Source organism: Xiphophorus maculatus, chromosome 19, assembly GCF_002775205.1.
Source record: "Xiphophorus maculatus strain JP 163 A chromosome 19, X_maculatus-5.0-male, whole genome shotgun sequence".
Lineage (NCBI taxonomy): Eukaryota > Metazoa > Chordata > Actinopteri > Cyprinodontiformes > Poeciliidae > Xiphophorus > Xiphophorus maculatus.
Genome location: NC_036461.1, coordinates 25,101,361 through 25,127,784, shown reverse-complemented (window position 1 = coordinate 25,127,784; position 26,424 = coordinate 25,101,361). Strand labels below are relative to the sequence as shown.

General features: G+C 40.7%; 1 protein-coding gene across 10 annotated transcripts in view; it reads left to right on the top strand.

Annotated features, from left to right (window-relative positions):
- Positions 1–26,424, top strand: part of LOC102217339 (syntaxin-binding protein 5-like) — a 39,189-nt gene continuing 12,765 nt past the window's right edge. For 4 of the 10 annotated variants that reach the window (XM_023352459.1, XM_023352458.1, XM_023352455.1 and 1 more), the window contains exons 1-19: positions 1–483; positions 2,513–2,610; positions 8,691–8,772; positions 9,037–9,137; positions 10,626–10,760; positions 14,052–14,115; positions 14,652–14,735; positions 15,593–15,716; positions 15,834–15,912; positions 17,032–17,186; positions 17,287–17,359; positions 18,685–18,832; positions 19,019–19,086; positions 19,195–19,235; positions 20,095–20,315; positions 21,287–21,471; positions 21,811–21,936; positions 22,881–23,032; positions 25,421–25,483. In XM_023352459.1, coding sequence (XP_023208227.1) covers positions 274–483; positions 2,513–2,610; positions 8,691–8,772; positions 9,037–9,137; positions 10,626–10,760; positions 14,052–14,115; positions 14,652–14,735; positions 15,593–15,716; positions 15,834–15,912; positions 17,032–17,186; positions 17,287–17,359; positions 18,685–18,832; positions 19,019–19,086; positions 19,195–19,235; positions 20,095–20,315; positions 21,287–21,471; positions 21,811–21,936; positions 22,881–23,032; positions 25,421–25,483 — 2,209 coding nt within the window. In that variant the 5' untranslated portion in view covers positions 1–273. Of the gene's footprint in view, positions 484–2,512; positions 2,611–8,690; positions 8,773–9,036; positions 9,138–10,625; positions 10,761–14,051; positions 14,116–14,651; positions 14,736–15,592; positions 15,717–15,833; positions 15,913–17,031; positions 17,187–17,286; positions 17,360–18,684; positions 18,833–19,018; positions 19,087–19,194; positions 19,236–20,094; positions 20,316–21,286; positions 21,472–21,810; positions 21,937–22,880; positions 23,033–25,420; positions 25,484–25,572; positions 25,630–25,751; positions 25,800–26,424 lie in introns of all 10 variants that reach the window. The other 6 variants (XM_023352456.1, XM_023352451.1, XM_023352450.1 and 3 more) reach the window with 2 other exon arrangements.

Genomic DNA, 26,424 nt, shown 5'->3' with positions numbered 1-26,424 from the left:
CCGTAGCCAGCTCGCTACCCGCTGAGCGCTGGCTGGTGAGGCAGCTCGCCGAAGCGATTGATCCCCCATCAAATAACGTTAAAGCTCGCCTCCTGAATGGCGGATTAACACGGCTATCGGAAGGGACACTGTAAATCAATGCTTGTGACTCGGGCGCGTTTAGGGAGTGCGTTGGCAACACCCTCCGTAACATGTGAGATGTGCAGAGAAAGATATTAACTGTGCGTTATTTCGGCTAACTAGCTAGCAGCTACCCCCGTCTCAATCCAATTAATGGTAGCTCGCTCGGTCTGTTTTCTTCCAAGCGTCGCGTCTGTAACGGGGGGGGGAGGAAACATGAAGAAGTTTAACATAAGGAAGGTGCTGGACGGCTTGACAGCGGCGTCTTCTTCTTCCTCCTCCGCAACTGCTCAGCCGGGTACTCCCAGGGAAAACGATGTTGTCCAGGAGACTCTCCAGTCGGAACATTTTCAGCTGTGCAAGGTACGTCTCCCGTCAGAGAGAGCTGGCATTGGCGGGACTGTATGTGTCGGATGCGTGACCCAACGTGAAAGTTGTTTTCATCTGTATCAGCACGGCTCAGTGGGTGGAAAACAAAGTGTACAAACAGCATCAAAATCGCGAGGTTTAGTGTGAGCTATGGTGACATTAATGGGGGAATCAATTTTATTCATTGACTGAGTTGTATCCAGCACACTTAACCTTAAATCACTTTCCCTCCTCTGTTTAATCATTGTAAATTAGCTCCCTGGTGTTCTACTGCTCTACTTTAGGGTACAATGTTCACACTGGCTGCCTGTGGATTGCTGCAAGAGCTCTCCTCATTGTTAAATCCCCTCACAGCATAATAATTCAGCAGTCTTTTGTGTTGTGATGAATGTATTTTTTTTCCCAGCTGCACTTGGTATAAACTGGTATCTTGTTTTCCCAAGAAAGTAAAACTCCCACTGTAGTCAATGCATCTCTTATTTGCTGATCCCACGCTCATATGAATGTCTGCTGCATTTCAGCAAAGAAACAGCGGCGACCCTTGTTTGCATTTTCAGTGCATCACAAGGGGAATCTCCTTTAAGCCGACTCTATAAGACTTTCACACAATTTTGTTTTATATGTTTCACATTTTGTCACACTGAACTCATTGTACTTATTTTAGACCCACACAGAATGTTCCACAGTTGTGAAAATGTTACTTTTTTCAACTTTACATCCTCCTTTTGCTGCAGCTACAGCTGCAAAAGACATTTATTTTCTACTATGTTTGCAGACATTAGAAACTGAAATGTTTGCCCATCCTTGTTTGAAAAATAACTCACTCAGATTGGATGGAAAGTGACTGTAAACATCAGTTTCTCAATTGGATTTGAATATGGACTTGCAAATAGTTTACAGGGTTTCCCCCAGAAAACTTGCTACGCCCGGTGCTCAGGGCGCTACGCCAGTCATTCAGCCGCCCGCCATGTTTTTGAGTTAAAAAATGTTTAAAGGTGAGAGGAAATTTGAAAATAGAATTTGATAGTTATGCATTTTTGAAAGACTGGCAGATTAATACCTAAACATCAACTATAAAGTCTTCAAAAAAAAAGTCAATCATAAAAGAAAACTAATAAATTAACAATGCTAAGCCTGGTGGGGGCACAAGAAAAGCCTAGTGGCCCACCAGGCTTATAATACACTGAGGGAAACCCTGAGTTTATCTTAGCCATTTTTGTTTTTTATCAACGTCTCTATGTTTAGGTTTGTTGTCTTGAACCTGCAACCCATTATCAGGCCTTCTGTGGCCTAGATTGCTCTGTATTTAACTTTCATATTTCGCATCACACCCAGCAAAATGCACCGATTTGCATAAAATAGCAGAAAGTTCAAGGGATACTTTTTTTTTTTTTTTTTTGCAAAGCGCTGTAAACATTGGTATTGTTTCACAGAAAAAAAAGAAATAACTTTTTGCTTGCCGTTTAGGATTTCCTCCATGCAATTTGTAAAACCTACGGTTTAATGTTGGGAATATTTTGAGGGAAGCGGGCCGAGCGACGGGCGTGCCGGCCCACCAGCTCCTTCCTCAGCTGGGAGAAGAGCAGGTCAGTTCCCCAGATTACGAGGCCGCGGCGTCACCTGTTGCGTAATCCCGCTGCAGGCTGCACAAACCGCGGGCGGCCGAGCAAGGTCCTCAACCTGAAGTAATTGCGTTATAGATGCTCGGTGATGATCATATTTGAGCGGGTGGGCTGCTGCAAAGGTCCTGGAAATAAACCGCAGTTCAAACGATACAACCGTGCCGAAAAATGACCCCTGCGCAACTGATTTTAGCCTCCCTTACCTGTTTTAGCTCTGCTGTTTAAATTTTGTGTAATTTGTTAGACAAATGGGGCAAACGGTGCACATTGATGGATTATATATCTTTGGGGATCGTGATGATATATATTTTTTTCCCCTCCACAATCCAGCTCTGTACTGTGTGGGAGATAATGGATCAGGCCGACTAGATGTCTGATATAAATTGTGCTTTCTCCTGCAGACCGTGCGTCATGGCTTTCCATATCAACCGTCCTCGATGGCTTTTGACCCCGTGCAGAAAATCCTGGCCGTCGGGACTCAGACCGGAGCTTTGAGGCTGTATCCTTTTTTTTGTTTGTTTGTTTGTTTCACGAGGGGAATTGAAAACTGCTAAACAAGGAAAGCAACTGTTAAACACTACAGTGGCGTCTCAAGTTCCTCACACAAGGAAGCTGGCCTTCGACATTCCACGGAAAAGGGGGGGATTCACCGTCGCGGCTGACGGAATGAAAGAAAACGATCCCACACATGCTTGGGTCGCATTGCTCTGCAGCTCCTGGAGCAGCCGGGCCTAATTAGTGGTAGCTGTGCAGTTGCATAAAACCCCCCGCCCCCTCCTCCACCATATGTTATGGAGCCAACCTCAACGGCTGTGCTGCCCAGTCGGTGCCAGGATGCCACTTCATATGGGCTGTAAACAGAACCGGACTTGCATGACACACCAACACACGCAATCATTTGTGCTTTCGGGTTGTTGCTGAGGAATTCTGTTTTTTTTTTGGTTTTTTTAATTGACCAATTACTGATTCTCACTGACTTTCCACACTTACTGCTCGTCCTCTGGGTCGAGGCGTTAGCACGCTAACTTTGGTCTTCCCTTTGTGATGATGTCCTAATCAGGGAGGCCCTTCTGCTTAGCTTAGATTTTCGTTAGACCTGACTCTGTCCTGGTCTTTATCCACTCATCAGATTAAGAGAGTGTTTTGTTTCCGCGTGGCAACACACACACACACGCGCGCAGCTACTATGTTGCCCCACTTGGTGCAAGGTGAAGCTGATGGGATTACTGTCACTCAGGCAATTGGTCCATTTATCAAAAAGACGCGCTTTATCGATCCGCCTCGTCGGCGCTGGAGTTTGGAAACGCATGCACGGCTCAGAAGACATGAGCCCGATGAGGTATCTACAAGCAATAAATGTCTTCTTTTACAAGACTTGTCTCCGCTACAGTGTTTTAATCAGCGGGTTACTGTAGACGGTTTCCTGCGCTTTACAGAGCTCGTTTGTGGTCGGCGGTGGCATTGGATATCTAGAACTCTTCCATATGTACTTCGTTTGTAGACAGCAGGCACAGACTGATTATCATTAACGAGGTATGGTTTAAAGGCAGTTGTGGTTTTAAAACCGCAGATATTTTTAGAGATGAGCAGATCGGGGTCTTCCTACCTACTACCTACAGCATCTTTTTTTTTAATTTCCTTTTTAATGTGTTAGATGCCTAAATGGAAGAAAAAGGTGTAACTGGTCCAAATCTGAAATGACCTGAAAGAGAACCAGGTAACTGTTTCGGCTGAGGGAAGTCTGATCAGTGCTCTTCTGTGCTTGATGTAGGGAAGCAAAAAGGCACCTTAGAAGGGAACTCCTCCGCAAACCTGCCCCCGAAATCTGCTCCTAAAAGATGCTTAAGTTACCAACTCAGATAAAGTTCAGGTTCTTGGTCAGTAATTACTTTGTTGTTTTCCAAACTTCAGACAGGCCCCATAAGTTTGTGCGGTCCACCAGGGTCCACTGACCCTGACAAGTTTTTTTTGTGTGTGTGGTTTCTGGATCTGACGGTCTGACAGAACAATCCTGTCTGACCGTGACATTTGCTACGCTCTTCTTAACTATTCGCGCTAAGACTGTTGCATGACTAATTTACCTAGCTAATATCACCTACTCTATAAGGAGCAGAAATAGAGAGATTTTTGCAAAATAAATACACATTTAGTGTGATTATTCTATTGTCCTGCTTAACTCTATGTGTCATCAAAATAATGGAAAAGGAATCCGTTCATCTCAAAGATTCCCAGTTTTGTAATTGATTATCATAATGTGAAATTCTCACCCAGGCCCATGGTCGGAAGGCAGTACAGAAAAGCCTGTATTCTGCAAGTTTGTGTTGGGTCAGGTGACCGGTCACGCTAGAACTCAAGACTTTCAAGTCAGCTTTCGAAGCAGAAATATGTCACAGCGTCAGCCGACTTCTTTGTTACTTTGTTCTCATTTGGACCCTACGTGCTTTTGAAGTGGCTGAGGAAAACAGTTTCTTCTCTTCCACATGTTGATTTGCACAATAAAGAAAACTTTCCACTCAGATGATAAATGATTTGACTTCCTGAGAAAAGCGGCTGATGGTGAAATCTGTGGTCTACCTCTTTGGCTTATCGAATGGGGAAGTCTTTATGTTAAGGAGGGATGACTGAAGTGTGTAAACTCCACAGGGACAGTGAGGAGAGACAGTAAATTCTGTTTCGGTTTGACAGAGTTCATTGTTTCCAATTCATTTCTGCACTGTAGGTTTTTCATATTTGTTTGAATCCATGATTGAATTATCATATGTACAACATAGGGCTGTGGATTGTCATTTTTCATTTATATGTTGGTAAAGTTTTGATCTAAAGCTGCCGCCAGAAGATGACATCTTCTCATGATGGGCATAATTTCCATGTTTTGATGTTTAATCATTTATTTGAACTATTTTTCTGGAATTACATATGCAACATACAGTAGCTCTGGTTTTGTTTTTGTTTTTACTAGGAAAAAAAACTCCCCAAAAACATATGTGGTTTTGAAAACCATGCATTTTTCTCCTTCATACCACTCCTACAGTTTTCAATTCTTTCAGTAAAATAGCAGAGAACTTTCCGGAGGCAGCAGAGTTTAGCGCAGACGTCCGCCTTGTCTTGGTTTTAGTGAGCTAACGTCTCGGTTACTCTCAGTTCACGGCCGCCAGAGATTATAGGTGGCTTCTTCGAAAACTATAAACTAAAGCAAGACACTTTTTACTGTTATTGAGGCCCTGCTGTTCAGAAAGTAAAATATTTATGCTAAAAATCTAGAGCAGTATGTGCGTTAACCAGAGTAGAGGTTAGCTAATCGACCCTTGCTAACTAGCCAGATATTAGCTTTCAGTGTTGATTCATTAAGGGAATTCATCAAAGGGAAGAATGGCAATAAGCATCATTACTTAGTGCTTCTAACAAATACAACAGATGTTTATTTCATGTTTTGCTCTAGTCTTTTACCACTTTATACATCTGTTCATTCTTACTTAATTTCTTTTTGTTTGTTTTTTTTTGCATATCATTCCCCACAATATTAGCATCACAATATTCTGTTCCAGAATATTCAGTATTTGGTGACTCTTGTTGCTTAACGTAGCACAAAATGTTACTTAAGATGTTTTGGTTACTTGATTTAGAAACTGCAACTAAGTTATTTAATTGGCAAAAGTGGCCGACGTAGACAGAACAACTAACTCAATAATAATAATAATAATAATAAAAGATCATGTTGAAGGGGAAAATTTGAATACATTTTATTTTTTTCTCTTGTAGCTGGACAGCTTATCTGGGTTCTGTTCACAAGAACCCGGAGCAAAAAGATATCTACTCTGTTTAGTGAAGTATCTGTTTACTTCCTACAAGTCCTATCTTAGTATCACAACGTGCAACAACATGACCGCATGCTTTCCTGATATTGTGCAGCCCTGTCGGCGACATTATTATATATAGTAATATTATTTTTGCAGCAGCATTGTGGTCATTTTTGGTTTATGGATATATCGGAGCCTCTGCACAGCTGCATCATTACATTGTAGTATGTTGCATCATCAGATCAATGGCTTAGAGAAATTATTGGTGTAAAACTGTAGACTGTTTCATATCCCAACATGATTAAACAGAAACTTGCAGATTAGTCTTTTGCTTAGAATCGAAATGATTCGAAACTCATGCAAGAGCTTTGGTGCTCAACACGTTTTAACCCAGTGAAAAAAACCAACAGTAGATATTAGGGTGATGTGTTACTTCCACAGCATTAGCATTAACGCAACAAACTGAGAAACTGACTTTGAAACTAGGATTTCTGTTTAGGGATTAATTCCTCCCGAGTCCCAAACCACTGGGAGTTGATGTATGTCTCGCAGCAGGTGGAAGATGGACACTTTACTTTTGCAACTTGTTGGGGGTTTACTTTGTCTTCGCCATTTGAGAAAAGCAGAACATTTTTAAACATGTCTTATTAATCCAGCAGTGCAATCCATGCACCGCTTAGTGAGAGGAATGTTTAGAATGTTTTGCTTTCCTCCCACTAAGATATTATGTTTAAATGGGAAATTGCAAGGTTAATAGTGAGACCAGTGGTTGTTTTCTTATATGCGCCTGTATTTTTAAAAAGTAAAAATACACTCCGTAGTTTGTACTTTGGCTTTAAACGATAGTAGGAAGGAAGTTTGAAAAGAGGGCTGCCTTTGCTCACCAGCGTGATAAAATCTAGTTTTGAGGTTTGTCTTAGTAATTTCCTGCTCGTCTAGAAAGTGGCTTTGCTCTGCAGCACTATTAACATACATTAAAACAGGAACAGGTTAAACTAGTACAATACATGCTTCTAGCGTGCAAAAGGACGGCCGGCGCTAACCTGCAATGTAAGCCCTGTGGCCTATGAAGCAACCTCTCACGTTGCCACAAACATCCTCATTACTTAAACTACTCCTCTGCTCTTATTTAAATTTGCCCAGAGGATATATAACTCCTCCTCCGCTCTGGACTGAGTACGGCATGATTCCCGTTAATAATCCTGACAGCTAACAGGGAGCTAAAACCAAACGGAGAGGTCAAGGGTCAGGACGAGATCTGCTGGCAGCAGCTCGGAACTGGCGCCAGCTTAAAAGTCTAAAAGTCTGTGTTTGCCTCTCTGCTTGTGCAGAAGGGATGCCTAACGCTGAGTAGTGTGTTCTGTAACCGTCTCCTGCCACCCCACCTTAGTTTGTTTAAGGAGCCCAGCGCTTGTTTGATTGCAGCTCAGTTGGATCGGCTCGCACGGTTTTAGCCATCGCTGCTTAAACACCACGGAGGGCTGAAGGTGCCACGATCCAGGAAAAAGACAGATTGTTTATGTAAATACATGTTGTTCCAGTAAAGCTGTAATAAAAATTAACTAAATGAGTAATCAACACTTAAAATTCCTAGAAAGCTCTCTTTGTGCTTCACTCTGTGACATCATGTCCTGTATTTAACGTCCAGCTCTTAAGTCAATTACAGAAATGCAACCACGCAACATTTTTAATGTTATTCTTTGTTTGAACTCGTCAAAAGTATAGATATGTTTTGTATGTTCGTCATATTATATTTGTTTTCTGGTGGAAACAAATGCATACACACAGCTTCTAATGTCCATCTATTGTCTATATTTGCTTATCCTTGGATCATAGGATGTGGTTGATCATCGTTTAAGTGTTTTTTGTTATTTAGTTCAAATATTCTGTGTTGGAGTCCACCATGAAATGACTAAACCGTTCATATTTTCATAGACCCGGATATTTTATTTGCCATCTGGTAGATTAACTAATGGCGGCCTTGGTTGTAGTATCGCTAACTTCATTCATTCACTTTGACTAGTAGCGCAGACAGAAAAAATAAAACATATATCACATGCACATTTCAATGAGTATTTTTTATATTATTGATTCATTTAGAAAGTGTATAAAGATACCTTAAGCATTTTGTTACCAATTCTAAATTACTTTGTTCAATAAAATATCCTTCCAAAACAATAATGTAGCAGAGAAACAATGAAACATAAACATTTACTTATTATTACATATTCTAATATGTAATGAATTAAAATTGAAATGTAAATAACTAGACATACGTCTGTGTATATTTGCTTTCACAAATTAATTTTTTAAAATCTATTTTCATCTATGAAGTATTTATTGGAATCCCTGGATCTTTTTGAGCACGGATCCTGACCAAAAATGAATTTCTTGCAGATCACACCAACAAAATACTTTGTTTTCACAACCATATCAGTCCAGAGCTTCTCTGTGTGATTAGATCTAACACCATTTCCCCGTACTGTTGTGAAAGCTTTCACAGACCAGTTTTACCAAACACAGATTGAAACAGAAACAGCACATTAACACAGACGTGTTAAGCAAGTCTCTCTGACGTTAAAGCTAGCAGTTCTCTCTCTCTGGTTTTATTGGTACATTTGTGGCTTCCCTGGTTTATTGTTTTTCACAGGCTCTTTTCAGGAAAAGTCACATTTTAAACTGAGCCTTTTTTGTGTGTATTCAGGATCCATTCCACTCCCATCCCTGCATCGCCTTTGTTAGCAACTCTTCCTTACTTTTCTTTGACTGAGCCAACTTTTAGGTTCGGCCGTGCCGGTGTGGAGTGCTACTGTCAGCATGAGAGCGGGGCTGCTGTCATCCAGCTCCAGTTCCTCATCAATGAGGTGCGTTGTCATCGCCGCTGCATTGTACTCAATGCTCTTTTTTTTTTTACTTCTTCTCTCAGTCAATCCATCTCTTGTCTCTTTATCTCTTTTTCATTTTCTTTTTATAGTAGCCCCTGTTAATAGTGCTTTTAAACCCCAATTAAGCAGTAAGGCTACTGATGCAACCTCTCCTGTTATATTTTGTAAACATAAAACAGTGAGGGAAGCCAAGCCATGTGAGCTGAATGCTAAACATCCCTCTGTTTGTCAATGTCTCCACAGGGGGCGCTGGTGAGTGCCTTAGCTGATGACAGCATCCATCTGTGGAACCTGAGGCAAAAAATTCCAGCTATCCTGCATTCTCTCAAGTTCAACCGGGAGAGGTACAGAAACGTGTTCCCCTGCGCAGCGCTCTGTGATATGTAAACAAAACTTAGATGCTGCAAATCACAGCCTTCTTCGTTGGTAAAGCTTTGTGATGCGTTGGCAGTAATGTTATGCCTTATTTCAATTTCCTTGTTTGAAAACTTCAACATGCAGTGAGTTTGATATTTCATGCTACATGTTGAGTCACACATCAGTCCCTCCAGAAAGTTGTGACATTGCAATCGCAACTAGTAATGAAATAATTTGAAAATTTTGCAATTTTAGCCAGTCATTGCACCTTTTTCGCAAGATCCGACCAATCACCATGCTTTCTGTGTTTACTTCTTTTCTGGCCAATAACGGCAAGGCTGCTGAATTTTGACCAATCGGCTTAGCCCTCTTCTAATTCAACTTCCTGTTTCACAATGTTGCTTGAAAAACGAACCTGCAAGATGAAGGATGTAACATTTGCCATTTTTTAAACATTTTTTTGTTTAGGTTTTTGCAAAAACCATTTTGAGATGTTTTCTAGGATTTGGTAACACTGCGTGTACAGTTAATTTTCACTTAAATGAACAATATGGATTTTTTTTGACTCCTCAGGACATAATTTTATTTTTATTAAAGTCCTTGAAAATGTTATTTTCACTTGAACTACTGTATTTTCTGGACTTTTATTTTCATAATTTGGCTTTGGCTAGTGACTTGTACACCAGAGAAATACGGTGATAACTGTTAACATTCTGCCTTGTTTTTTTTTGTGGAAAACTTATGTGCAACAATTTAAACTTTTTTTGTAAGATCATGTCATGTCAAAAAGGTAGCTTAAAACATTGCAACTTTGGCTGCAACGTTTTGAAAAAAATAAGCAATGTTAGGCCGCAACAATCGCAAAAAAACATCGTGACATCCTGGTGGGACTGACGTATAGTGAGTCTTTATCTCTAGCAATTTGTATTTATATGTTTAGCTTATTTTTAGGCTTTTTATTGTGAACCTGATGTTTTTTTCCAAATGTTATATGGAAGTTGTTTCTAATATTAAAAAAGTAACATCTTGCTGTATTTCTACCACAGTTTCCCAGGTTGGCAACAATCCACCTCAAACACTATTTCTCGTTGTTTTGCTGCATCTTTTAAAATTCCCATGGTCTTTGAAAGCCCCGTGAGACGTAAACGGAGACGACAGAGGGGATGTGCGTTTAAAAACGCAGCATCTGCACAATCAGTACATCCTATACTGTAAAAGTGATGTACGGCCCGGTGCGTCCTTCGCCCTGGTCGAGAAAAGACAGCAGTATTTATTCTGCTACTCCTCCCCACTGAGTTATAAATAGTACGGGTTCATTAGTGTGACACAGTGCAAGGCCTTTGTAATTAAATTCTAGTCATTCAACGCTCCTTCCAGTTGGACCAGCGTGATTAGGGACAAGCGGGGGCCTTTTGATGGCTCTGACTCATGGGATAATGAAAAGCCTGCTGCTGATGCATCCTGATCTCTTGCAGAATCACATACTGCCACCTGCCCTTCCAGAGCAAATGGCTGTACATCGGCTCAGAGCGAGGAAACATCCACATCGTCAACGTGGAGTCCTTCACCCTCTCAGGCTATGTCATCATGTGGAACAAAGCCATCGAATTGTGAGTCTGTACTCCACGACGTTCTTCTCTCTTCCTCACCCTTTTGTCCTATTTGCATATCTCGCTGTCGCACCGGTGCAGCCGACACTCAACCAGGAAACTCCATGATGCAGAGGAATGTGACTGGCTGTGCAGTCGCTGATATTGTGTCCTGTAGAGCTGATAATGCCGTAGCGCCGATCAAGTGGGGCTGCAGCATAGGGGTGGTGATTATGCTATGCCAGGACTTGTTGTTGGGACTCCTGGAAGTGTTTGCTGCCTGATGACAGGAAGTGCCCTCTTGATAACCCCAGTGACCTAATCCTGTGACCCAAACACTCACTGTGATGATCACAGGTTTACATCTTATCCTTTACTCTTTTTTTTTTTTTATAAAGTGACTTTTGACAACACAGGGTTTCCTGTAGGATTTTTGTGACATGACGCTGCTGATTAAATACCAAAATCAGGAAGCTTTCAAATTGTATCTGAAACATTTACTGACGAAGGTAAAACTATATTAAATAACTACGTCACTGTTAAGATTAGGATCAATTTCACAGCCTTGAACTGAAAAATGCATTCAACTTAACCTTCCTTAGCTATCTTTCTTCTGCCTTTTCTCTCCCTCTATTTCAGACTATCATCTCTAGTTTTGCTTCACTCCCGAGAGCAGTGCACAGTAGCCAGCATCGCAGACAGACATGCAATAGCCGACTTTGTTGGTGTTTCAAACTAAAGTAAATTTTAACGTTTCGTGTGGCGACTTTTATTTTGCAACCATCAGTTACACGGAGAGGAAACCCTGCAGCGTTTTAGTAAAATTTGATCTCGGTCTTGGTAAATTCACCATCGGAAACTTTGCTCGCCGAACAGCTCCTGAAAAATGAAAACTTGGGCCTGTCGAAGTTCTTTTCAAGTCATTTTTTTTCCTTCCCCCAGCGTGCCCACAAGCGAGCTAAAGAAATAGATTTTTAGACTGTGACTGGCAGCCGAAATGAGTAGCAGACACCGACGTGTGTGTTTGAGTGCGAGGCTGCAGGTGAAATCCGATAAATTGCTGCTTTAGATCTCGGAGTTGAAAGTGTCAGAGCAAAGTGTGCCATCCGTGAAGGAAACAGCCACTGAAGATGGGAAATGATTTTTGCCTCGCCGCTTGTGAAAATGGAAAAGAGAAGATGTAGTGTGAAATGTGAAAGATAATTCACAGTCATTTCTTTGTAAAAGGCTTGTCAGATCTCTGACAGAAATGTCTCTTTCTGGGCTTTTTAGCTCCGTGGCTCGCCTCTCTTTTCTTATGCTGCTACTTATTAAGTGAAGGAGCTCTGCTAGTAAAATAATTACAAAGTTCTAGCGTCTCTTCATGTTTGGGAAAGTTGATTGTTATGACATAAGTTTGCAATTTTGCCTCTTTGCACCATTGCATTTGACCTGGATTACCGCTGTTAACTTATATTTAAAGAGTGGAGCTGTGAGTTTAAGTAAATGGGGTCAATTGAAATATTCCTTAAAGCTATGTGAGTAATTATGTCCATTGTTTTTTTAAGATTGTGCTTTGACATGTTAAGATGTGTCGGAGGTATCAGCATCCCGTTAAAGATGCACACAAAAGCCTTAGAGTACGTTGTTCTTAGGGAATTAGTGATCTAATTTCTTCAGTGCGAGCTTTTGAAATTTTTTTTTCTTTCTTCCTTTTTACTTCCTTTTCCATATTTGAATGTTCATTGCATATTTGCAAATGAATATTAGCATGTTGGAGAAATCCTTTAATCTCCCGTGGCAACCATTCAGCTGTGAAAAACGACAAGGTGGACTTAGCTCCGCCTTCGACAACGAAGCTCCTCCTTGGACCTGCAGTTTCCTCACAGAGCATCAGTCAAATTTCTTTTAAGTCATATTTGATAAATTTAGCATTTTTATAACAATAGTTATAAAAATATAACTATAACAATAGTTATAAAAATGGCACTATGTAGCAGGAAAATACATAATATTTTAATTTAATTTAAAAAGGAATTTTGTGAACCTATGCAATTGCACATGTATGTACAGTTTAAGATTTTTTTATGCATAATGTTCATTATTTGCCTCGACTCTTTAAAAGACTGATATCCATTGCATTTTCTCATCAGACAAATGCCATCTAGCCTCTGCAGTTTATCAATTAAATCGAGCACGATTTAATTTTAGGCCTTATTTTAGCACATGAACACCACTTTCTTATTCAGAACATTTATTTCAACATTCCAAAACAATTTCCTAAACTGGCAAAACATCCAGCATATATAATGTTTATCCCAGTAGAAATATAAATAAAAAATTGCAATATTGTTTTTGTTTTTTTTCCAATATCGTGCAGCTCTAATAAGTGACGGCAGACTTGCTACTTGTGCAAAGATAGAACGTTTTTGTGCAGCCGCCCTAATCCTGACAACCAGAGGTGGGCGTATCATCGCCAGAGCCTTCAATCAGCAGCTATCTTAATGAATCCGCAGCGGAGATTGCTTTTCACTTACAGAGAACTGAAGGCACAACAAGCCACAAACAGGCTGCAGCCCTTCAAGCATTTCATTAAAGAACCTTATTGTCCATACACACCAAAGCCTCGGATTAATAACGGATTCTTGTGTAAAGTCTGAAAAGTCACCCTTTTTTTTTTTTTTTTAGTCAGAAGCTAGGAATCAGTCGTGTTCGGACTCATTTACGACAGCGTGCAGACACTTTTATCCTGGTAGTGTGTGCCGTCTGCATGCTTTCATCGTGTCAGCTGCCTGTTTATGCCGAATCCTCATTAGGCGGCGGCTGGAGTTCATCTTCTGGTCTTTCTCTTGTTTTTACTCACTGCGACATCTCTGTCTGTGTTGACTCATCAGCAGCAATGAGATCATTAGCCACCGGAGCCAGACCACACTCAGAGGCAGCAACACGTTCTTTAGGCCAAATCTTCGCTTTCCTCCATGCCCCTCACTCCGTTGCCTCGGTGATCCTGTCTCCACGCAGCATAATCTCCCACAGACCCCCATACTTGCTCTGTTTCCCTCTCTTGTGTCATGTCTCTTTCTGTAGTCCACTGGTGCTTTTTTTTTTCTTACCAGGATATTTTGTTTTACCTTTGTGCGAGCCAGTCAGTGTTGCTCATTATTTTATTTTTTTCCTTCACCTAATTGCCTCATTATCTGAACTAGGCTTATGAAAGCTGCCACAGTTTCTCTGTCAGTGTCTAGCTCTAAAATGTAAGATACACATCATATCTGACCATGCTTCAAAATGTTCGTAGATTGTTTTAAAATGCATGCTGCTGTTCTGTTGCAGATCCACCAAGACGCACCCAGGGCCTGTTGTGCACATTAGTGATAACCCCATGGACGAGGGCAAGGTAACTATAAATTTAAACACCCATCAATTTAAAAGTGTGTCCAAATCTATTTTATCTTAATATCTATGTGTGTATTCTGTATATTTATAATTGTGTGTAGTTTATCCGTCATTTTCATTCATTTCTTAGTCATTGAATTGCATAAAACCACTCTTCTGAATTTAAGAAGGCATCCTTTTGATTTTCTTTGTTTTATATTTTGGGATACATGTTTTTGACTTGTTTTACTGCTGTACAGCACTTAGGTCTGTAAGTATGTTTTGTAAATAATCTGACATGGACAGTTTTTAGCGTACTATAAATGCTGTAGCGCTCCTAACAATCAGTTGTAAATCATAAAAAATTTTATTAAAACATTTTAAATGTTTGGGTTTCTTTTGGAAATTTTTCCTAAAACTGTTCTTTTTTCCAAGTCAAATAATAGCATATTTTATTACTTTTCATGTCATAATGTATGTCCTCAACTCTAATGGTGCATTTGTGGAACGTCAGGGATAAAATCCTGTTTAATTTTGCTTTTTTCTCTTCTTATCCAGCTTCTGATTGGATTTGAGTGTGGGGTCGTGGTGTTGTGGGATTTGAAGTCCAAGAAGGCTGACTACCGCTACAATTATGATGAGGTAAGGCATTTCCTTTCACTTTCGCTCAGTTCTTGTGAGCAAACTCGTTCGGTCCGGGGTTCTGCCTCCCAAAGTGTATTTGGACTTGTTTCGTTTCCGTCTGAACAGCAGCTCCCAAATAGTTTGAGTCACAAAACCTGAAAGATCTGCTTGTCAGTGGAATGGCTAACAGAAAATAAAACAAGATTGGAAATCGTTGAGCAAACGGCATAGGAACTAATTACCTCCCTTTGTAATGACCAACAGGCTTTTACATCAACACACCTTGGAAGTTTTCAATATTTTGCCTCGACGTATTTTAATATATTTTGTGTAATAAACCAGCACAAAGAAGTCTACAATTGTGGCATAAAAGGGAAAACATACTACACTTTCAGGCTTTTGGTAGTGTTCATGTTTTTTCCAGTGTGCCGTGAGTTTGTATTTAGTCCCCTTTACTCTGATGCCCCTAAGTAAAAATATAGTTCAACCAATTTCCTGATTAGCTCAGAGTTTACAAGTAATTTAATTTCAGTCTAAATCCAGATATTAGAGAACATTAGTGAAAAATCATCATGAAGACGTTATTTTCTAGTTTTTATCACTGAGATAGTTTTGAATATCAGTTTTCTGATTTTATTTGTTTTAAAAAAATTGTGCATTTTTGTGTTCCTCTAAAGCCACTTTTTTGTGGATGTAGTGTTATCAAATGTAAGAAATCTGGCAGTCTGGTTACTTTTGCAAAGAACTGTATGCAAGAAGATGTCCACCACCACTTCTAAAAGTGCAACAAACGCCTATAGAGAACCTAATTCTGACTTTCCATTTGGTGGAGCACAATGTTACACATCCTATCGATGTGTCTCTGTGTCTCTCAGGCGATCCACTCGGTTGCTTGGCACCACGAGGGGAAACAGTTTGTCTGCAGCCACTCCGATGGTACTCTGACCACGTGGAATATACGCGCCCCGGCTAAGCCTGCACAGATCATCACGCCACATGGTAGGAGCTGTCGCACACACACATGCATACACACACATGGCATGCAGCAAGGCATGTCTTGTGTTGAGAGCATCGATTCTATAAAGTTCTGAAACTGCTCCTCCTGGCTTCTAACAGGAAAGCAGCCTAAGGATGGAAAAAAGCCAGAGCCGTGCAAGCCTATTCTAAAAGTGGAGTACAAAACTACAAGAGCTGGGTAAGTGTGATGGCAGAAAGCTCCCACCCTTCCTGTGTCTGCTCGCGCCTGGATCCATATCCTGTGTTCAGAGGCGCCTTTCCTGTTGCTCTGCGTAAACCAAACACATCAGTTTGGAGAACGGCGTCCTTATTATAAATGGAAAGCTGGAAAGGTGCCTATCATCAGCGTTTGTGCTCTCAGAGGTTGTGTTTTGATTATGTAATGAATGATGTTTACCTGTGATTAGTTGTCACATGCTTTATGGTAGTCGTGTTGTGATCACTTTTATTGGGGAAGTGGTTTAGTAAAGGAGTCCCAAAATTCTTTAAAAGTCTTAAATTCATCCATTTGAAATTAAGGCCTTCAAATGTCTTAAATTCCCTTTAAAAGAAAAAGTTGGTCTTAAATACATTAATCACAGGTCTTAAATGTAAATATTTAACATTTTAATCTTATATATTCTATGTAGTTTTCTTTTTTCTCAAGGGAACTGCTAAACTTTGAGTTGTACACAAACATCTTCACAACATTTTGTGACTAAATATTGTTGTGGCTATTGGTAACTAGCTGGTAATATACCCTTGCTTGCTAGCTAGTCAGTTAGCTTTTTTTTTTTACATCCATCATGGGTATGTGCGAACTTATCTCCAGTTGGCTGGATGATGTTCATCTTAGCCACTGACTCACTTCTGTTTCCAATACATGCGATTTATTTATTTGTGATTTTCATTTGTTTTCTATCATGTTGCAGGTCTTAAATTTCATTCATAATGGTCTTTAAAAGTCTTAAGCTTAAGTTGGTAAAGCATGTAAAAACCCTATAAAGAGGAAATGGACGCTTTGCTATGTCAAGGTCAAAAAGTAAAAAAAAAAGAAAGAAGAAAACTTGAACATCCTCACAGAAAGTGATCTAGTTATCTCACTTTTTTCCTCAGGTATTTGAGGACAGGGATTAATTAGTTGTTATGATTAAAAAGTAGGATTTTCCTGAAAAAGGGGCCAGACACTCTCAGGAGAAGGTGCAACAGTAAATTTTGTCCCTCCTCACCCATTTACCACTGACACGACCTGGTCCTTTTAATATTTACAACAGTCCTACTGTAACCGAGCGAGCCGTAAAGTTTTTGCCGTTACCAGGGACCCGTTCATGGTTCTGTCCGGAGGGCTGTCGTACGACACAGTGGGGAGGAGAGCCTGTTTGACTGTGATGCACGGGAAGAGCACTGCCGTCCTGGAGATGGACTATCCCATTGTAGATTTCATAACGCTCTGCGAAACTCCATATCCAAACGGTGAGTCGTGAAACCTGTCTGCAGCAGACTTGCTTCATTTCCATTAAAAGTCACAGAACTTCAAGCATTTATGTTCATGTTTTGCTCTCATTCTTGCCAGACTTTCAGGAGCCTTACGCAGTGGTGGTCCTCCTCGAGAAGGATTTAGTTGTAATAGATCTTGGACAAATTGGGTAATAATTTACTGTCTTTAAATGTAAAACAATAGAGAAAAGAAGAAGTTGTTGTATTCTAGGAATGTGTATAATTTCTCTCTGCTGGGTTCGATATAAGAACACAAAAGACATGTTTCGAGTATCATTATGATACTTTTGACTTTAACTAATGACTTATGTGTACTGTTGAATAAGTTCAGCAAATAGTTTTTGCCTCAACAAGACTATGTCCAAAAGTTTTTGCCAAAAGGAAAATAACTACATCGCTACAGAGACATTGTCCTGTGATAAATTTCTACCCTAGTAATCTGTTTTTAGTGGGTACAATTAACGGAAACCCAATCTTGTAATAATGCATGAGTGTAAAAATGACGAAAAGGTTTCTGCTGTGGAAACACGCCTCTAATGACTGGAGCTGCACAGGTCACAATGGGAATTGGATGATTTCTAGCTCGCTAATCCTTGACCAGTGATCAGTTGGAAAATCAAAAATCTGGTCTTTTTCCAACAAGGCTGGATTTTTGTTAAGGTTTGGCTGCCATGGCAACAATAACCTTCTGTGTGGAAGCTGTCACTGGTTGAAGAAAACTTGAAATTAACGTAGCTGTTTATAAAATCAGTAAGGTATTAATTACGTCAGAAGAAGTACGTATTCAAAGTTACATTTCTTTACTATAACAAGTTAAGGCTGCAAAAGAGTGAGAGAGAGCAAGGCTTTGAGTAGCTAACAGAAAATTTGTTCTGATATTTTTAACTTTTAACTTCTGCCTGTCATTGAAAATTACAGATTTGGTAATGTTGGCAGCTCTTTGTGCATCTTATATGCAATTAAGCAATTGAATAATTCTCTTTGTAATACACACAAAAGAAGGCTGTCTTAGTAATGCTAACCCCGCTAATTGCTAGGATGCTAAAGCCAGTTTAGAAGGTGCTCAGTCATTTTGCTTTTGTTTTAAAATATTCCTAAGCTGCTTTTCACAGCAACTGCTCACACAGCGACACTAGTTGTCAAGATTATAAGAGAAATGAGAAATTTAACATTAAAAATACAGTATTATTAAGCAAATTTCAACATCTGTCAGAAAACTTTGATCGGTGCATCTCTAACTTTCTTTCATCTGTTCTCATTTAAATATACTTTTAAGTTACAGTTGTGTTAAAATAAAAAGAGCGGGGATCAAATATAGAAATCATTACTTTATTGGCATCTTTGACAAAGTTCAATTATCAACAAACCCAAGCAGCATTAGATCACGCCATGCAAACTCCTAAACTACCTTGACACATATAATATTTTCCTTAAGTTATTTTCACACGTCAACAGTTTTTGTTTATCGTGACAGGTATCCGATATTTGAGAGCCCCTACCCTCTCTCCATCCACGAGTCACCGGTGACGTGTTGCGAGTATTTTGCCGACTGCCCCTCTGAACTCATTCCTGCACTTTACTCTGTCGGCAGCCGGCAAAAGCGACAAGGCTACAGCAAGAAGGTGATTTACTCCTCTTTGTTAAACCGACCTGAAATCGTCTCTCCCATTCTAGCGTTTGGGTTCGGAGACACGGTGTCTAACGGGAAGGCAGCAAGAGAGAGAAATCTTGTGGCAGATACAGTAAATAATTTGGCCCGAGTCAGACGGGTAACGATCATAATTTAATCAGTTTTCTCCTTTTTACAGGAATGGCCCATTAGTGGTGGAAACTGGGGCCAAGGCACACAGACTTACCCAGAGATTATCATCACAGGGTCTGTAATTATTGACCAAATGAAACAATCTGTTAGTGTTTGCCTTTCATTTCTGAAGTTGCAACTTATGTAGCGTTACATTTTTTTCCCTGTTCTCTTCAAAAACAGGCATGCCGATGGGTCAATCAAATTTTGGGATGCTTCTGCGTGTAAGTGTTTCTTTTCTGATTGGTCATACACACGTAGTCCCAAAAAAAAAAAAAAAAAAAAAACTGAACACCTGTTACTAGATTTCAATTCACAAATATAGCTGGAACAAATGGCTAGTTAAATCAAAGGTATTGTTTGTCTGATGTCAAAGTAATGCTGTTTTTGCTTTATTTTAGTTTTTATTTTTAACCAGAAATGCAGGATGTGAAAATATTCACACACACTTTTAAGAAATCACCGGTAAAAGCTTTTCCACTGTTCCAATGGGTTATAAAGACCCAGGTTTAAGTCTGGCACACAAACCGTGTTTTGACTTTGCAAAGGCTGCAATGGATACAGCGGTGCGGTGGATAGACGAATGTGTGTGTGTGTGTGTGGGGGGGGGGGGGGGGGGGGGGTAGTCCAACCTAAGTGCTGTGGCTTCACTCACTGTCAACCATTGCAGTGAAAAATATTGCCTCGGAGGTTTGTCACCCCCACACACTCTTCCTTTTGTAAATGGCACACCTTCAAAATTTAACTGCAACATAACAAAAGAGAAAACAAGATCTTTCAGAATCCATTTGAATCGGGATTTGAAACTGGAGATTTTGTGGGAAAGTAGGTTCCCAACTTCAGACTTAAATATTCCAGAATCTGAGTAGAACAAGCATGTTAGATTTCATGAAAAAGCCAGTTTTTGCTTTTAAATGTATTGAGTAACAAAAAAAGTCACCAGAAATGGTCAGATTGATGCCTTGTTCTGGTTGTAAACAACAAAACTAATTTTTTTATCTAGTATTTCTCAAGGGCATCATTATCTTTTTCTGAAACTGCTGGTAGTTAGCTGTAATCCTCCCTCGTTCTCTGTTTTCAAAGTAATGCTTCAAGTACTGTACAAGCTGAAGACTGCCAAGGTGTTCGAGAGGGCCCGGGGTAAGGAGGAGAAGCCGAGCACCGACATCGTGGACGAGGACCCGTTTGCCATCCAGACCTTGTTCTGGTGTCCGGAGAGCAGGATGCTGTGCGTGGCTGGAGTTTCTGCGCACGTCATCATCTACAGGTTCAGCAAACAGGAAGCCACCACTGAAGTTGTTCAGGTAGATGCATGAGAACCAATCCTTTATCCCTACTTTGCATTTCTGGCTTGCAGTGCCTCCTGTACTGAGGACGCTCAAATTTTATGGATACTTGGGATGCAAATAATTAATCAACTTATGATTAGCTGTCGATTTGCTTATTAGATTAAAATTAGTTCCTATCGATTAACTGATGATGTCCGCCAGTTTGGCCGCCATCCAGCAGAGGGAGCTGCTGGTCATCCTTTAGCGGAGCCAGTTGATACAGAAACAAAGATGGCGGGGCCATACCAGAAAAAGAAGCAGTCCAAATAGAGACCGGTGTGGGATACAAAATATACTTTATGTGGTTCCGTTTTGAAATATGAACAATTAGTTTATCTTCTACGAAGGCGAGGATGTGATGGAAAGGTGGAGAGCGTAACAGAAAAATTGCAACATGATGGAAAAACATGATGCCAATAAGAAAGGTTGATTTTTGAGGTTCTGTCATGAACTACATGGAGCGAAGTTTTATATTCCTTCAGGAGAAACCACAGACGGTACGTCTCTGTTCATGGGGGAATAAGTGTTTCTCATATTTTATTCTTTTCATATTTTATTTTTCTACTTCGCAACCTTAGAGGTTCCTGTTTTATTATGTATTATAACTATGTCTAAGTTTGCCAAAGACATTTTCTGTTTATTCAGTCTCTACTTAACAGTGCCGACTCAAAATAGTGTTAAAATCTAAAGATTTTTTCTTTTAAATTCAGCATGAAAAATTTAGTGTTGTACAAAGACAGTCGACCTTATTCATACAGGAGAAAATTTGGGTTTTCAAGAAAATGGCCATTAGTCGATCGATGACTTGCATCCTTAATACATAAAGTTACTTTTAATTTGTGTGTTTATTTAAATTTTCTTGCAGTTTATGAAAATCATGCTTTGTGATTCTGCAAGTAAGAAAGGATGTTTGTGACTCAAGCTCTCCTCTTCTGTCTCGCTTTCAGCTGCTGGAGGTTCGGATGCAGTGCGAGTTCAGCGAGGCCGACTCCCCCGATCCGGGCGGAGAGCAGACCCCCACCCTGCCGACCTCCGCAGCTTCCTCCAGCCCTCAGGAGGCCGAGCCCCCGAACCAGCTCACTGCAGGTGTCAACTCCTCCGAAGGAGCCAGAGACAATATACCATGCCTTCAGTACGCACAGTTTTGTTTGTTTGTTTTTTTTTAAGCAAAAATACTTATTTTTACTACATGGTTGATGTCTTTCCTGCTTAAAACAAATGCCGTCAACAAACTCATAAAAGGCGATGCAGTCATCAGATGACTCCCTCTGGAGGTCAGTGGTGAAATGATCCCGTCTATAAAGAAATGTTAGAAATAGTAAAGATGTCTCGACAGTAAAAGGCGGAAGGGGGAATGAGGAGATTTAGTCGTGAGTGTGGCCTAACCCTGCGGGGGAGAAAAAGAGGAAGGATAATTCATGGTGGTGTAAAGTGCAGCCTGCTGTCTCATCCCGCTGTGTGTTTGATGCAGGGTGCGGAGCTCCCCGCTGAAGCAGTCTCCGGGCTACCAGGTGGAGCTGGTGGTCCAGCTGGTGTGGGTGAGCGGGGAGCCGCCTCAGCAGATCACCAGCCTGGCAGTCAACTCCTCCTTCGGCCTGTAAGTGTTCACGCATCACATCACGTCTCTGCATACAGTTCCTGTGTACGTCCTGCTCAAGTATGGAATTTATTCTGAATTAAAATACAGAGCAGAGCACAACCAGAAGACCTGAGAGATCTGGGAGGTTGATACAACAGCAGCAGATCTTTAATGTGCTGTAGCACTAAGCCGTTCAGTCATTTATAAACTAACTACAGTATTTTAAAGTCTTCTCTCTGAGCTACAGGGAACCAGTGTAAAATAAGCCACACCCACTAACTTAACAAAAAAAGTGTACACATATGTAGGTCTCACTTATCTGTAAGCCGCAGGTATCCATGTTGTAACATAATACATATTCACAGAAAGATATATATGCATATTTTTTTACTTTTCATGAAATATGTACCAGTAATATACAAATGCGTACCGTAAATGCTTTTTCCGGACAGTGCGTTTAACATGGCGGCTTTGAAAAAAAAGTCATTGATTCCTATCTTCATTTTCCTCCTGCGCACCAAATCCACTGAAGTTGTCTTCTTCTTTGTTGAAATTAAACTGCCATGCACGCTTCAATTTGTTTTTGTTCATTTATGTAGCGCTGCACAACACAAGTCACCTTGAGGCACTTTACAAAAAAGATGGTGTCAATTCAATCACAGCAGTCCTCGACGCGGCCGTCGCGGGTTCGACTCCCGGACCCAACGATATTTGCCGCATGTCTTCCCCCCTCTCCTTCCCCTTTTCCTGTCAGCCCACTGTCATATAAGGGACGCTAGAGCCCACAAAAACCCCCTGGAGGGGTAAAAAAAACCCCAAAAAACACAGAATTGCCTTGATGCTGAGATGTGTTATAAATAAACCTGTGCCTTAAAATCCACTGAAGTTGATGAGATGACAAAATGGGAGAAGGTTGGAGGCTCGCCTGACCCCCTGGTCCTCTACCTCTCTCCGCCTCTCAGCGTGGTGTTCGGGAACAGCAACGGTCTGGCAGTGGTGGACTACGTCCAGAAGACCCTGCTGCTCAACCTGGGCACCTCGGAGCTGTACAGCCCGTCGGACCCCTGCCAGAGGCAGCCTCGCTCCCCGCGGAAACCACGCCAGCCTTCTGGAGGTGAGTGAGCTCTCCCACCGGTCAACACCTCTGTCTTGTTTCTCTCCCGCTCTGTGCGCCTCGCTAAGTACCGCAGCACCACCGCTCCCAGAGTGGCGGCCCTGGTGTCTCTCTGTAAAGCTCAACTTGATCAGGCGGCTAGAGGTGGAGTTGGACGGGCGGAGCTGACAGTTGGCAGCTGCCCTGACTTCACACCATGAGCACGGCCCCCTGCAGTAGCTTCTCTCACTCAACAGGGGGCATCACTTACAGGTTCTCCATCTGTTGAGTAGGACAGTGCAAAAACAGCAGAGCGGGTGCATGTCAGTAACGCTGCATCATAACCGAAATTACCTTTTGATTCCTTTATGTGATAAAAATATTACATAAGCTTTACTTGCATCCCTGTTAAAAATCTTGATGTTTGTCTACAATCAATATTGTACATCTCTTTATTTCTCGTTATAAAAAACAAACCTAATTCCAAACGCAGCAGTATAGAGGAGAAGATACAGATTTATCAGGTTTTATATGCGTTTCTGCTCCAACACACCATTCATCAAGTTCTGCTGATGATTCAGGCATTTGTGTTCAAGCTAATATTAGCGATTACCCAGCTAGTACAATAATTAGCATTACTAAAAAAGAAGTTTGAGTGCGTGTTCCCTTAAGAATGTAGATTTCTAAGATTTTCAAGAGTCATTTGCACATTTGCAACAGAACATTTGCAATTCCAGCTTGTTGCCAAACAGAGCGACTGCACTAAATTCAGCCTTCACGTTGTCTGGTGAAAATCAAACTCTCACGCATGGCGCAACATGACATACAAGATACAGTTTCCCTTTAAATAGCTCCTCACATTCCTGTACCTTCTCTGAATTTAAAATATATATATAAAAAATGATTTGTTTTTGCTCTGTTAAAACTTCCACACCAAAGAGGGTTTTTGTTTTTGCAGCCATTTTGCAGTTCATGTGTGCTGAAAAAACCCCCACCAGTTCAGTCACCACCTTGTAGCCAGATATCTCGGAAAACAGACATTTTTATTCTTTCTGACCTTTTATCCACACCAAAACTCTGTTTTATATAACTAAAAACGATTATTTGGGTGAAACTCTGACCAAAGCGAAGATTTTGAAAAAACTGTATTTGTGTTTGTGTGTTTACTTGGGGAAAACAGAGATTTAGGGTCCAGTGAACTTACAGCCTGCGACAAATAATTCACCGATATATTCACATACTTGCTTTGACGGGATTCGCAATTATTAACTTTATATTCCAACACACTATTTAAAAAGAGTTCAGCCAATATATCTTTCTCCAAAAACAAAACCTTCTTGCGCCATATTTAACTCCCAACTGAAAGTTGTGACTGTTTTGAAGCAACCTGATTGGCTTACCTAGGTTTTAGCTTTGCGCTATGCTGCCCCGATAGGTTGTTTTAAACAACACTCAGTAGTTGTGTGGGTTCATGTGGATGAAAACCTTTCTGGCACCGATCCTGTGTGTGCAATATTGTTTCTTTAAACAATGTGGCAGTGATATTTGTTTTCATAAACACCTGGCCATATGTGGATCATTATATCCACATCTATCGCATCTTAAATTTGGGGTCTGAAAATATTTAGCTAGTTACAGTTATATCAGTACAAAGCTACTTACTCGTAGAACTACTACTACTACTTGTAGTAGTTCAATCTGATACCAGTGCATCCCTTTTATTCTATTCAGAGATGAATTCAGCAGCAGGCCTAAGAGAATCTGTGCTATTTTTTTTTATTATTTACACTTCTAATTTTCACCCATTTTTTTGTTCTGTCTCAATGATTTTCACTGTTTTTGTTGGTCTCTTTGTGTGATTTTTGAGAAAGACATTCCAACTGCTTCGTCTCACATGTCCAGACTTTCTAGCTTGTATTCTGAGTCTGTGAAAAAGCTGCGCTCCTCTCACTTCCGTAAGTCCCATTGTGTCAGATTTGTTTTGTAATTATTTTTTTTATCCCCTTCCCACACAATTGTTTTGCTCTTGGAAGCTTTCCCTCTCCCTCATTAAGATACACTCCCTGGTTTTGATTCAGAGCGGCTGCTTCAGATCTCCTCATGATTTGAGTTCTCAGCAGTGAAATGAGGTGTTGGGGAGGAGGAGTTTTCTTAGGCTTGAAGGTCATTTAACCAAAATCAGGTCGTGTATCTTTAAACCTAGCTTTCAGTGTTAGTAGACAAACCATACCGACCTGGTTAAATTATTAGCATTTGGTCCATATTTGGTGTATAATAATAGTTGCCATCCCTGCAGTTTTTCTAATAGTTGACCTCTCTATTAGTTGCATCAGACAAAGGATTGTTTGGGGATTTCTAAGGAGTAAATTGGGCTAATTTATTTTTCTTTTCCAATCAATATTTCTGCAGGATTTTGCGACTCCAACGACGGGTCTAACAACTCAGAGGACCGGTGCAAATCACCCACGTCAGGTAAGCCACTTACCTAAAACCATCCCAGAAAGTTTTTTTTTTTTTTTTAAAGAAGCATTTTTCCCCAAATGCTCCCATCTATCACCCAGGATCTACCTCACCCTACAATTCAGACGATGAACGAAAACAGAACTTCATAGAGAAGGGTACCGTATCTTTCAGTGCATGCGCCCTCTTAACTCCAGCAAATCATAAATGGCTGAAGACGTCTGATTTGTCCTCTTTCCCCACCCTAAATCCCCCTCTTCCCCCCAAACCTCATTTCCAGTGAAGTTAAAAAGCAGACGCTTTTCCAAGACGGTTGCCAATGACTTTGGTACTGTATCTTTCACGTGCATTCTTCCTTCACTCACCGTTTCTCTCTCCATGAATGGCGGCGCTCTAACCAAACTGTGCCTTGACCCTCTGCCGGTCTGTGCGTAGCATGCCAATGAAAGACAGATTTTCAGTGGAGACGTGGCTTTTTTTTTTTTCTTTTTCACTGATCACAAAAAAATAATTCTGTTGCATTTATTGATTGCATGACGGGCACCTTTCAGATTTCAGCCTTTCTTTCAGATTTCCTATTCAGATTCTCTTCGCACTCTACGGATTATTGCTTGGGGATGGAATATCTGATGCTTTTTACTTCCCGTCCGTGAAAGAAAGCTGTAGAAAATCTGCCTCAATATTTGTGTCACTAACCACTTGGATTTTGAGTTTCTCTTCGATCGTCGATGCTCGCTGTATTTCCCCTTTCCAGGGTTTTGATTCAGTGTGATCTTTTGGCTATCCGCTCATTTCTTTTCTCCCCTTCCACCTACTCTCTGTGCATAACAATGTTCACTGAATTATAATTATCTTATTTCTCAACTGCTTCTTGCTTTCTTTGACAGTGCCGGCTCCTCTGCGATGCTTTTCTGCTTCGTCTGTATTCTGGCGGCGGAGGGTGGTTGTGGACT